Source organism: Mus pahari, chromosome 10, assembly GCF_900095145.1.
Source record: "Mus pahari chromosome 10, PAHARI_EIJ_v1.1, whole genome shotgun sequence".
Lineage (NCBI taxonomy): Eukaryota > Metazoa > Chordata > Mammalia > Rodentia > Muridae > Mus > Mus pahari.
The window spans coordinates 93,780,031-93,792,848 of NC_034599.1; the positions used below are offsets into that span (position 1 = coordinate 93,780,031).

Consider the following 12,818-nt stretch of genomic DNA (forward strand, 5'->3'; position numbering starts at 1 on the left):
CCAAACTGCTCTATTCTCTTGAATAACCAAGTGAAAGGGGGTACTCGAGGTATGGGGGACACTCCCTAAATTCTTATATTTTTGTTTAAATAGCTATAAATTATGTTTTCTAACCTATTATCTGGTCTCTTTTGGACACAATGAATGGATTGTTAAAAATTAAGGCACAAACAACATACTTGATATTTACAATGGCTTGTGACAGATACAATATTTGAAAATAATTTCTTATTTTCTGTTTATTATTGCTATTTAGTCACAGAAAAGATTAACACTTTACAAGAATGTCCTTTATCATATGCCATATAGATATAATTTTATGTGAAGAGGAACTATGGGAGAACAGGCTATCTTTACAAGGAAATAAAGAAACAGCAATAAATGAATTCTTCCATATAAAGATTTTGAACCAAATTATTCATTGTTGGAAAGAAAGAGAAAAACAGTAAAGAAAACAGTAAGACAGAAGACCAAGAATAAAGAACTCTGCTACAGAGATGCGCTGCATATGTAGTACATACATACGTATGGGCTGAGTTATCACTAAAGTACTCGCGTATTATATATAGCCAATTCTCCTAGAGTTAGAAACAGCACTTTCTAAGCAAGTGCAATTGGCCCAACACTTTCTCAGTCTCCAGTTACATGACGAGTTAAAGCTGTGGAGCAGTCACTGCTGACGAGCACTATCAAGACAAATGCTTGACGAGATATAATTTTTCTCCATGCTCACTTGTAAAGATCGGTGCTTTTTTGTAATGTTCTACAAGTTCCTCCATGGTGCTGAATTTCCGCTGCCCAATGCAGTAAACAGTCTCTTTCAGCTGGACTTTAAAATGCTTGTTTTTCCCTTGTGCTTTTAGAGATACTGAGAAATCATTTGGCTGAAAGAGAAAGGGGGAGAGGGAAGTAAACATTTTGGAAGCCGTGTATCAGAGGGTAAAGTAAAAAATAACTGCAAAATCTGAACATTTACTAATAAGACACTATACTAAATTATTTACATACCCTTCTTTATGCCTCAAAATAAACCCTTTTTATATAAATGAGAAAAATGGAAGCACAAGAGAAAACATCAGAAAATTTCAGACTTCCACTCCATCCCCTCAGTTCAGAGTGAACAGTAACTGACTTACATAATACTCTGAAATTTTAAAAATAATGGACAAATAAAAATTCAACTAAACTTTTTTTTTTTTTTTTTGAGACAGGGTTTCTCTGTNTAGCCCTGGCTGTCCTGGAACTCACTCTGTAGACCAGGGGGGCCTCAAACTCAGAAATCCTCCTGCCTCTGGCCCCCAAGTGCTGAGATTAAAGGCGTGCGCCACCACGGCCCAGTTCAACTAAATAAAAAAAAAAAAAAGGTAACAAACACAAATTCCTACAAGGGCTAATAGATAAATTTAACAAACGCAGAGGGCGTGGCCAGCCTACAACCTATGATCGCTGCTTTACAAGAACAGACTCCACATGAACTGTTTTGGTTTTTGGTTTTTTAAAAAAGAATTATTTATTTATCTTATGTATATGAGTGCACTCTAGCTGTCTTCAGACACACCAGAAGAAGGCATCAGATCCCATTACAGATGGTTGTGAGCCACCATGTAGTTGCTGGGAATTGAACCCAGGACCTCTGGAAGAACAGTCAATGCTCTTAACCACTGAGCCATCTCTCCAGCCCAAGAACTGTTTGTTTGTTTTTTTAAACACCTTTATTTATGTGTATGAGTGTTTTGTCTGCGTGTATGTTTCTTTATGACGTGTGAGCAGTGTCTGTGGAGGCCAGAACGATGTACTGGATCCACTAGAACTGGAGTTAAAATGGTCTGAGTTGCCATGTGGGTTCTAGGAACCAAAACTGGTTCTTTGAAAAAGCAAAGAAACCGTGCTCCGAATCACTGAGCCATCTCTCCAATATGGTCTTTCAATTTCAAAGGGAAATATGAAGCCCACATTTTTAAAATATGTTTTTATTACTTTATAAATTTTGCACATGTTTGTATTTTATATGTGCATACATGTACACTAGAGCAAGATGTTTAAAGAGTCATCAGATCCCCCAGTGCTGGGTACTAAACTTGGGTCCTCTGGAAGAACAGTAAGCACTTTTCATTCAGCCCCAAAGTCTGGATTTTTATAAATCCTTCACTATTTAAATACTGGCAACAACTAGGAAGATTTTTAATTATGTAGGCTAAACAAAAACACACATTCAAGGTCTCTGGCTGAAAAATAACAATACTGAAATATTCATATATTTTAGCAAGTATTTATACTCTACCCACAAAGAAACCACATCCTGTATTTAACTTTCTTTTTGTTTTTGTTTTTGTTTTGAGACAGGGTTTCTCTGTGTAGCCCTGGCTGTCCTGGAATTCACTCTGTAGACCAGACTGGCCTCGAACTCAGAAATTCGCCTGCCTCTGCCCCGCTCCCCCATACCGTCCCCACCAAGTGCTGGGATTAAAGGCGTGCGCCACCACTGCCCAGCTCCTTTTTTCTTAATTAGGTGGTGGCAGCTGCAGGTGTCATTTTAAACCTAATATTTCTGAATAATGTCAAGTCACGAATAGTGACTTTTTGGTATGCTCTGCATATCAGGATTTTAATAAGAAAATGGACTCCATTATCTTGTCTGTTAGCAATCCTCTGACTCCTGAGAGGTTAAAGGTCAGATTTCTCCCAATTTTCATCAGGAAGTTCAATTATCTCAGTTTCATACACACACCAATTTATTTCATTCAACCTTTTGTACAATGTATTCACAAAAAGCCAGTACTAACCATGATTTGATAAACAGAAAAGCAGTGACAGCATTTATCAGGAAAAAAATTTTTAAGAAAAATAGCCGTCAAATTTTAACATACAAAGGAACACTTTTAAGAGATTATTAGTGATGTCATTTTTCAATTTGTATGGCTTTACTGTCTAGCTGGTACTGCAACATAATTTACCTTTTATTGCAAATATATTTTAAATGGTGTTAAGCAGGTTGTTGAGGTGAATAAAAAACAATTTTAAGTCAGATATGGTATATCTGTAAGTTCAAGGTACCCTGGTCTACCTACGCGGTGAGTTTCAGGGCAGACAGAGTTATATAGTGAGTCATTGTCTTATTTTTTTTTTTAAAAAGAGAGATTTTAATCAAACAACTAATTTATAAACAAATTTTTATAGTTAGAGATTTCCTGCAAGAACTACAATGACTGCTTTCTTATTTCTTATCTCTCGTAGCAGTTAGTTTGCATCATCCTACTCTCCAGGAAGAAACCAATGCTCAGTCTGCCCCATTTTTAAGTCTAATGGGACAGAAATATTCCAGATATACAAATTTAATACAACTGAAGAAAGTCTATTAATACAACATATTCGGTACTCGATATCTTACTCAAAACAGGTACGCTGGAAAGAACAGCATGATCACTTCCCTCCTGCCTACACCTCAGTCTGGTTTAAGGAAGCCGGCCATTCAACCTTTCCAACCTTATTTATTAATGCATGGAGCTCTATTTTCATTTCCTTTGAAAATCAACTTACCGAAGATTCACTGTCACGAATGAGGAAGTCTCCTTCATGCCCTCTTTCATTTAATGCCATCTCTGCCTGGTGTCTGGTGACTTTGCCGTAATACCAAGGATTGCCAGCAAACTTCCCAGTGAGTGAAGGCCTAATGTAATCACATTGTGGAGGCGATGGTTCCAAACCTGAGGTTAATGGATTATTTTGCATAATGGTAACATAGTTTTTTGGCACCAGGCCAACCATGCCATTGATTTTCCTGCATTTCCACCACTCTGGGTCATTTTCCGGCTTTTCAATAACATCCATTACATCGCCTTTCTCAAAATTGAGTTCTTCATCATTGGATGAGCTAAACGGGTAAAGAGCCTGTACAACATGCAATACTTGACCCGTATTTAGGTTATTGACAACTGCTGCTAATTTCTCTGACAGAGAGCCTACATGATCACCCAAAGGACTGTCACCTTCTTCAGTTACATAGTTTGAAGGAAACCATCCAATTTGTCCATTGTAGCTGCCACGCCACCATCCATCACTGCATTTCTCCATGACGATCACCTTGGTCCCTTTTATCAATGACAACTCATCCTCTCTCTCAGCCATGTAGTTAAATTTCACAAAAGCAGGCATGTTAAGGTCATAGAGACGTTCTCCTGGATCAACAAAGCTATCATCAGCAGGAGATGCAGTATCTGGAACACTGGGTTTTCTTTTCACTTTTCCAATACCTGTTTAAATAAAGAGGAGGTCATAAGACTATAGCTTCAACTTGACACACTTACCTTAACCAAGCCTCTCAATGTAGCAAACAGACTGTGACATGATGGAATCATCTTTTGGGAGATGAAATACAAATTGTAACCAAGTTAAATAAACTATTAAGTTTATCTTCTTTCTTCCTGCCAAAGCCAAGAAATAACTGCATAATAATCAAGTTGCCATGTTGAATTTTCTCATAAGTGTTAAAACCGTTTACTTCTTTCATAGCTACAACTAAGAAGACAGACACTCTAATAATCCCACACTTTGACATTTTAGTTTATTAACCAAGATTTTGTAAATAGCTGTATAGAAATGAAACAACTATTTAAATCAGTACCTGTGCACATATAAAGTTATCTGGGTAATCTCATTTACTAATTTCTTAGTTTCCAAAGCCAGATCATGTAATGTGTTATATACGTAACACACAATTATTAGCCTCTTTGGCCTTTTCATCTTTTCATGTGAAAAATAAGATCACAGGCAAGCTCTCCGTGTTTTTTCATGTTGCCCCTGAAAACCTTGGGTCCCCTCTTACCATGATATCTACTCACTCCTGTGTTTCTCGGTCCCCTGTGAGGCTTGTTAGAACAATGCCTTGGACTCAATTACTTGTCTGTTACCTAATATAAGAGTCAGCTCCCTAGGGTCAGAAAACTAGAATTCCCCCCCCCTTTATCTCCAGTGCCTATAGCTTATATATTAGTGAGCAGGAGAAAGTAATTGTTGAATGAATTAGTAAGTCCTTAGTTGAAAATATTTTCCCAAGATGGCATAGTTGGCCTTCTCTACATTAAAAAAAAAACAAAAACAAAAACCATATACTTCCATTTTAACTTCTATATAGATTTTTCAGATTTATTTGAAGATTTAAACCCTTGCTCTATCTGGAATCCTAACACTAAGAGTTCTATCAACAGATACTGCTAGATGTAACCAACACTTCAAACCTGTATTCATGTCCAAATAAAAATGATCCCTCCTTTTTAAAAAAAATTCCTTCTATACCTTTAAATCAACTGTGTCCTTAATTTCCTTACTTTTGGCTAATGAGGTCATCATTATGAGAAATCTTTACAGCAGGGTGACATCACTAAAAATGGCAGAGTAGAAATTTCAGGACTTCCTCTAAAGATCTGGCAATGAGCTGGCAAGCACCGTCAGTATCAATTTTGTAAATCCTGGGATCTGGTAAAGAAGCGAAGCGGCAGGGCAAGACTCAGTGAAGAGAGCGCTCGCTGCTTCTGTTAGGACAATGAAGCAGGAAAGAGGCCTTCCAGTGGTCCCCCTCCCCAGTGCAGAGTTACTCTGAGGACAGCTACCTAACAGACCTCAGATCTCTGATTCCAGAGCTAGGCTGTCTTTCTAGGTGGATTTCACTTAAAGTCATGTTTGATGAAGTAGCTCGAGACAAGGAACACTTGGGACAAGGAAGAAAAATCAAAAAGCTGGAAAAGGAAGATGGTAAGAAAGGTAATACATGGAAAAATAAGGTACTTAAAAGCTCCTGTATGTTCTCAGGAACCAACATGATCACAAATGTGATCAAGGCTGAACACATGCTGTGGAAAAGGGTAGAAAAAAAAAAAAAAAAAGAAAACAATGTCAAAATAGTAGCCATGAAACAGATTTCATTAGCCATATGTATAAGAATGAAGACTTTACAAAAAATATCAAACAATTCCTCAAAGATAAAGAAATTAAGACATTCTTAATTCATCACTAATAAACTTGTGCTTTTTAAGGAAATGTAAAAAATAGTCTTCTAGAGGGAAATAAAAAAACACATCAGCCAGAAGGAAAAAAATGAGGTTATACAAAGAAAGAAAAAAAGAATACCACCAATAGAGACAAGCTAACGTGAACTAAAGTTCAGGAAGCCTCGACCCTAGCCAAAGACCAACATACAGGCAACTAAGGAATGCTGAGAGCAGAAGTCTTCCCTAAGAAGAACACACTGATTAGTTATCCAATGCCAAATTGTCAGCCCTGCAAACATACACAGGAGTAACACTATACACAATGAGCAGATTGTATTAAATATTTAGGAACACACACACACACACCAACACCAACACCAACAACAATTAAAGAAAAAGGGACCATGTATTTCAAGGAGGGTGCAGAGCAAGGGTGCTTGGGAGGTGTTGGAGGGAAGAAAGTGAGGTGGAAATGTAATTAAAAGCTCATAAATTTTAAAAACAGAGAAGAAATAAACAACAATGGTAAAGGTAGCTATATAGATAAATATAAAGTCAGTACTAGCCCAACTTTTTTCCTTTGTTCCTATATGATTTAAAAATACATAAATCATATTTTCAACCTAAGAAAGTAGGCAGTATATAAAGAGATAATATGTAATGATATAAAGGAGCAGTTATTTATACCATCCAAACCACATTGGGATTAACTTAAACTTGTTAAAAACAAAATGCTAATTGTAATGTCCAGGGTAGTTTCCAAGGAAAACCTAAAAACTACAAAAGGAAACAGATAAGAAAACAGCACATTATAAGAAATGAAACACAAAGGAAGCAGTAATAGAGGAATTAAGATGGGGAGGCATAGAAAGGAAGAAAACCCCTCTTCATCAGTGACAGTATACCTAGGTTAAAATCGGTTTACCCTCCTACCCCAAGGACATTTAAGCACTTCTTGTTAAAACATCCCGGGATCTTGTACTTCACAAGTAACTGCATAATAGTTTTTTTTTTTTAATGAGTTTTTTTTTAAATCAAATACTAGGCATATCTTTCAATGAGTGTTCATGTTTTACTAATCTTTTGTATGCACTACACCATCGAAAACTGTATATGGAGCGGACATACAGAGTAAATAGTACAGTGAAATAAAATATTTTAAACTTTTCGCTGAAAATTAAGAATAGCTTCCAAATGACTTTTAATCCTAAAGAAAATATCTATAACTAGTTATAAATATTCCAATTATATATGCATTCTGATTACATATTACCAGAAAATAAAGAATAAAGAATTTCTGGAAAAATTCAACAACTAATATCTCAAGTGAGAACATATTAAAAACAATCTGCATTAATCTAAAGATGAGAAATATTTAAAGGAAGAAATATAAGGGCATGGTACAGTTTCCATACACTAGAGGCTCTCCATATCTCTGTGAGCATGTCTTTAACAACATGCCTCCTCCTGTCTGGCACACTGCAACCATAACATACCACAGCCAGAACAAATTTCTTACAACCACTAGAACACTCCCATCTATTCTTCAAAACTTGGCAGAGATATGTATTTACTCACTGAAGATTTCCTTTCCTCTCCACCAAAGAGTCTATGTGTTTCTCCTTTTACTAGTACAGTTTTTTTTTAATTTTCACCCTAATGCTAAACAAAGGCCAAGCATCCTGCTTTTCCCCACTCCCTCTCTATCCCCAGTGCCTCAACTACATTAAATGTTCCATTAATCTTTACCAGAAAAAAAGAACAAACGTAGGCAAATGGCTCTGTGAGTAAAAGTACTTCCCACCAATCCTAATGACCCTATGTTTGATCCCACATGATGGGATGGGGAAACAAACACCCATAAGTTGTCTTCTAACCTACATATCTGTGCTGTGGCATGCATATGAACAAACAAGTGCTCATGTGCACGTGCATGGTGTGCACACACAATAAATAACTGTAATAAATTTTTGTAAACAAATGTATGTGTAATGGTAGGTTATATTTTCCTGCTTTACAACTTTGTTTCTATTACCAGAAACTGCACATTACAATTTGCTATCAACAAAGGTTAATATAAAAATATTTTACAAAATAATTTTTAAAGTATTAAGTCACTTAATCATTTATTAAGTGATAATTATTAAGGATTAGCTCCTTTCTTTTAGATCAGCTTCAGAATCAATATTACTGTTTTTCCCAAAATTCCTCCTATCTTTCTTTGTTCAGGCTGCTTATTACAATACACACAGCTTACAGTTAACCAAAATTTGTTTCTCGTAGTTTTTTTTTTCCCCAAATTATTTTATTCCACTGCTACTCTTATTCTGATTGTAAGTCTTAAAGGGTCTGCTATGAAAACTTAAAAGACTTAAATTTATATTTCCCCTTGTCATCTTATTTCATTTAAACAAGTTATTTAATTTTTAAATTTCAGTGCCTTTATGAAATATTGATACGTATATACCTATATTACAAAGTTTTGTAAAGAGGTTTTTTTTTTAAGTGTATATATTAGTGCTTAGGATAATACACAGCACATAGTAGGCACTCAATAGATAACAGTTGTCAGTTTTTCTGCTATTTTTTCAGAATTATATATTTATTATCATGACACAGTTGGACCAACCTGGCCAGGGTTGGGAGGGAAATAGTCACATATAAACACTGAGGAGGGAGATAACTCTGAAGAAGTCATATTTGTTGTTGTTGTTATTGTTGTTATTGTTACTTAAAAATGTTTGTAGAGCTTCTATCTATATGGTCTTCTCTAGAACTTTTATGTATGTTTGGGGGGGGGTGGAGGGAGTCAACACAGGGGTCTCACTAGGTAGCTCTGACTGTTCTAGAACTCTTCTGTAGACCAGGTTGGCCTCAAACTCGGAAATCTGCCTGCCTCTACCTTACAGATTCGGGGATTAAAAGGTTTGTACCACCTTATCTGGCTAAAGATTATTTACTTATTTAATGTCTACGTGGGTTTTGTTTTGGTTTGGTTTGGCTTTTGTCTACATGTATGCCTGCATACCACAAGGAAACAACGGACCCCATGGGACTAGTTATAAAAGGTTATGAGCCATCATGTGGGTTCTAAGTGGTCTCATCCACTGAGCCATCTCTCTAACTCCCTATAGCAATGTTTTTAACAAGAACAATGCATTATAATTTCCTCAAAAGCTTTTAAGAACCAACTGAATATGGTGGTAAACTCCTTTAATCTCAGTACTCCAGAGGCAGAAGCAGGCAGATTTCCGAATGTAAGACCAATCCGTTCTACAAAGGGAAACCTTACTTAAAGAAAAAGATTGACTCAATCTCTCTGTGATAGTGTTATTCTTTCTCTGGCAAATCTTTGTACCAATAACTCTTCCTTATATAAACTGCTTCGAAATCCCTAATAAACTTAATGTCAGAGTCTGAAAGCATCAGATACCAAGTGAACAAACTGCCACGTTTAGCTGGACAGAATATATGTAAGAAAGCTGCTGCAGGCCTTCACCTGAGTAACTCTAAGACTTGAATCCAGGACACCAGGGATTTCTGCACCTACACAAGCACAGCAGCTCTAATTTTTTTTTTCTTTGTGTCAGCCATTCCCAGGCTGATTTTTATCAATCTTTTCAATTTTTTATTAGGTTTTGCTTCCAATACTAGCTTTCCTTCATTTAATCACTAAGTAAATGCTCAACAGAATGGGTTCAGAGAAAATATTGCCACTTCTAATTCCTCCCTGAATTATCATCTCACTCTGTTCTTCTGTTCTCACTTCTTCAAACCTGTTTCTCCCTTGTGGACTTCCCCCGATTCCCATGACACACACAAGACCATGCACTTGTACGCCAAGACTGTCAGACTTGTAGAGCTGGAAGGTACTTTCCAGGATCATCTAGTCTTGCCCAATAGTTGATTTTTCCCAAACAGGAAATTAAAAAAAAAAAGTTTAGCTATGTATTAAGACTACAGGGCTGGGCTGGTGAGATGGCTCAGTGGGTAAGAGCACCTGATTGCTCTTCCGAAGGTCCCAAGTTCAAATCCCAGCAACCACATGGTGGCTCACAACCATCCCTAACAAGATCTGACTCCCTCTTCTGGAGTGTCTGAAGACAGCTACAGTGTACTTACATATAATAAATAAATAAATCTTTAAAAAAAAAAAAAAAGACTACAGGGCTAATACATAGTTTATCTGAGAGTAGAACTAATTTATTATAAATACAAATATATACTATTCTACTCATTACAGACCATTTTGCACTTCATCTCTTCATCTGTCTACATGAAATAAATCACAGATTATAATTGTTTTATCTAAAATGACAAATATTGTAACTTTTGTTTTCAAAGTATCCTATCAAATGAAGAATATATAATCCTGCTTTCTCTCTTTTTCAAGTCCATTCAGAAATTAGGTGAATGAATAACCTGTCTGTACTCTGACAAGGTTCCTAGCAAACTAAACATCGGTATTATAGGGATTGAGGAAAGGAATATTTTACTTACAAAACTATAAAATCTTAGTCCTTGGACTACAGACACAGTTAGGACTGGATATGCTTTGTATGCATCATCTATTAATGTATTTTCTGGTTTATTAATAATTACCACTCATGCTGAGCATGGTGGTACATGCCTTTAATCCTAATACTTGGGAGGCAGAGACAGGCAGATCTCTGGGAGTTTGAGGCCAGTGAGTTCTAAGACATCCAGGAACACACTGAGTAACCCTGTCTCAGAAAAAAAAAAAAAAAAAAAAAAGCCAAAAAACCACTTATGACCATACCCAGATAGAAACCCACCTACCAGTACTTGGGAGGCAGAGGCAGGTGGATTTCTGATTTCGAGGCCAGCCTGGTCTACAGAGTGAATTCCAGGACAGCCAAGACTACACAGAGAAACCCTGTCTCAAAAAAACCAAAATAAAAAAGAAACCCACCTACATTACTAACAATAACAATCATCTAACTCCCTAGCAGATTCTGCAAGAGTTAATATTTCATACAAACTTTTAAAAATTATTTTATTACATTATTTGTTCATTTATTTTGGTATGTGTATGTGCATGTATGTGCACATGAATATGTTGAAGTAAGAGAACAATTTGTAAAAATCAGTTCTTTCCTTCTACCATGCAGTCTAGGCATCATGTGGGTTGTCCGGCTTGATGACAAGTACTGAACAATCTTGCCAAACCATCGAGCTGATTTTTATACAACTTGCATTAGATTCTCTATTAAAATGTATTCATAAATTAATGAATAAAGAGCTGAGGAGAGCCTAAGTTAGTAACTACCTGCCCCACAAGCACAAGAACCTCGTTTTTTACCCAGAACTGAGGTAAAAAATGCCAAGTGTGTTAACCCAATTTTATAATCCTTGAGCTGAGGAAACAGAGACAGAAGTAGCTGGGGTGTGTTGGCAGTCCAATTATGAGCTTCAAACCAATGAGAGAACTTGTCTCCCTGGAAAGAGGTGTCTGGTGTTCCTGAGGATGGCATGTGAGAGGTTAGCTTTTGGCCTCTATAACATGTACCCACAAGCACATAGGCTTGTGTACACACATACACACAAATGTGTAAAAGAAAATTAGCTTTAAAACTGGAATCTCAAAGACCTAAAATGTATTTGTTCTCTAAAAAGCAAATAGGAGTTAGAAGGGAGAATGCAGGAATCAGTCAGCCATCAAAGATGAGGAGACAAAAGCCCACTCATTTCAATGGCCACATTTCTTCCACAGTGCTTACTCCTAGCCTTTGCTTTTCTCTTGGAATCTCTCATTAGTTCACTGTTTCCTCAGGCTTTTTGAATATAAGAGACTTCTAGAATAATCTCTCTTCACTTTTGTAAAGACACTTAGCAAATATTCAAAGAGATACAATCAAGCACACGATTATCATAACCATGCTACCAGCAGAGCCATGGTAGCATAGTGTTTTACTTGTAAGTCAATACTTGTAGTTTACTAGAGCTCTTATTAAATGTTATCTTGACATTACTCCAACAAAGTTTAAGTAAAATTCAGTAAGCAAAACAACAAAAACCAAACCAAAATAAAACAAACAAACAAAAAACCCTATTATGTTACCTCAAAGGTCAAGAGTAAACAAATTTGTTCACAACTGACTGACTTACTTTACTTCAAATGCCTGTGCGTGGTACAACTTTCTACTTCACATCCAAATCATGTATATCCTCTCCCTATTTGCTAAGCACTCACAATGAAACACTTTTAAATAATTTACCAGATCAAACTAACAGCAGTGAAAATATCGCCACCATTTACCTTTCATTTCACAAACAGCATAAAGTACCAGCTTACATAAACCCACTGAGTTCTTTCCATAAAGTTTCCCTCTTAATTCACAAAGAAAATAAAATCCAATTCAAAATCTGGAAGAAGAAAACTACAGATTTAATAAACAAAATAACTTACTGAAAAAATCTTTAAAGATGTTTAACCAATCCATTTTGAATAAAAATTCTGTGTTCTAGTTTCAGAGTTTGTTGACACAGCTCCGGGATAATTTTCAGAAGCTTCCTGGTCTGCCCTGTAACCCTGAAACTTCCCACACCCAATCCATGTGACCTGGCCCACACCCAAGCAATAGAAAGGTTTTCAAAACTGAGGCTTCTCTTTTTCCAATACTGGTTCTCCCCTTAAGCCACAAAATAACCCATGGAACAAGTAACTCAGGGCAGCAGCAAAAACAGGAGTTGTAATTCACTCATTGTAACAAAAAATATTAAAGCTAGTACGTTTCTAATTGTTAAAAATGAAAACATACATTCTTCATTTCCTACACTTCCTCCTTTTCCTTGACTTCCAAACAATGGCTC

General features: G+C 36.4%; 1 protein-coding gene across 2 annotated transcripts in view; it reads right to left on the reverse strand.

The window, feature by feature from the left end:
- Nucleotides 1-221: 221 nt before the first annotated feature.
- The window catches only part of Nck1 (NCK adaptor protein 1), a 49,135-nt gene continuing 36,538 nt past the window's right edge, over nt 222-12,818 (reverse strand). The window contains exons 1-3 of one of the 2 annotated variants that reach the window (XM_021206633.1): nt 12,415-12,544; nt 3,538-4,250; nt 222-884 (exon numbers count right to left, since the gene is read on the reverse strand). In XM_021206633.1, coding sequence (XP_021062292.1) covers nt 690-884; nt 3,538-4,250; nt 12,415-12,448 — 942 coding nt within the window. In that variant the 5' untranslated portion in view covers nt 12,449-12,544 and the 3' untranslated portion in view covers nt 222-689. Of the gene's footprint in view, nt 885-3,537; nt 4,251-12,414; nt 12,545-12,818 lie in introns of those variants that run through there. The other variant, XM_021206632.1, reaches the window with a different exon arrangement.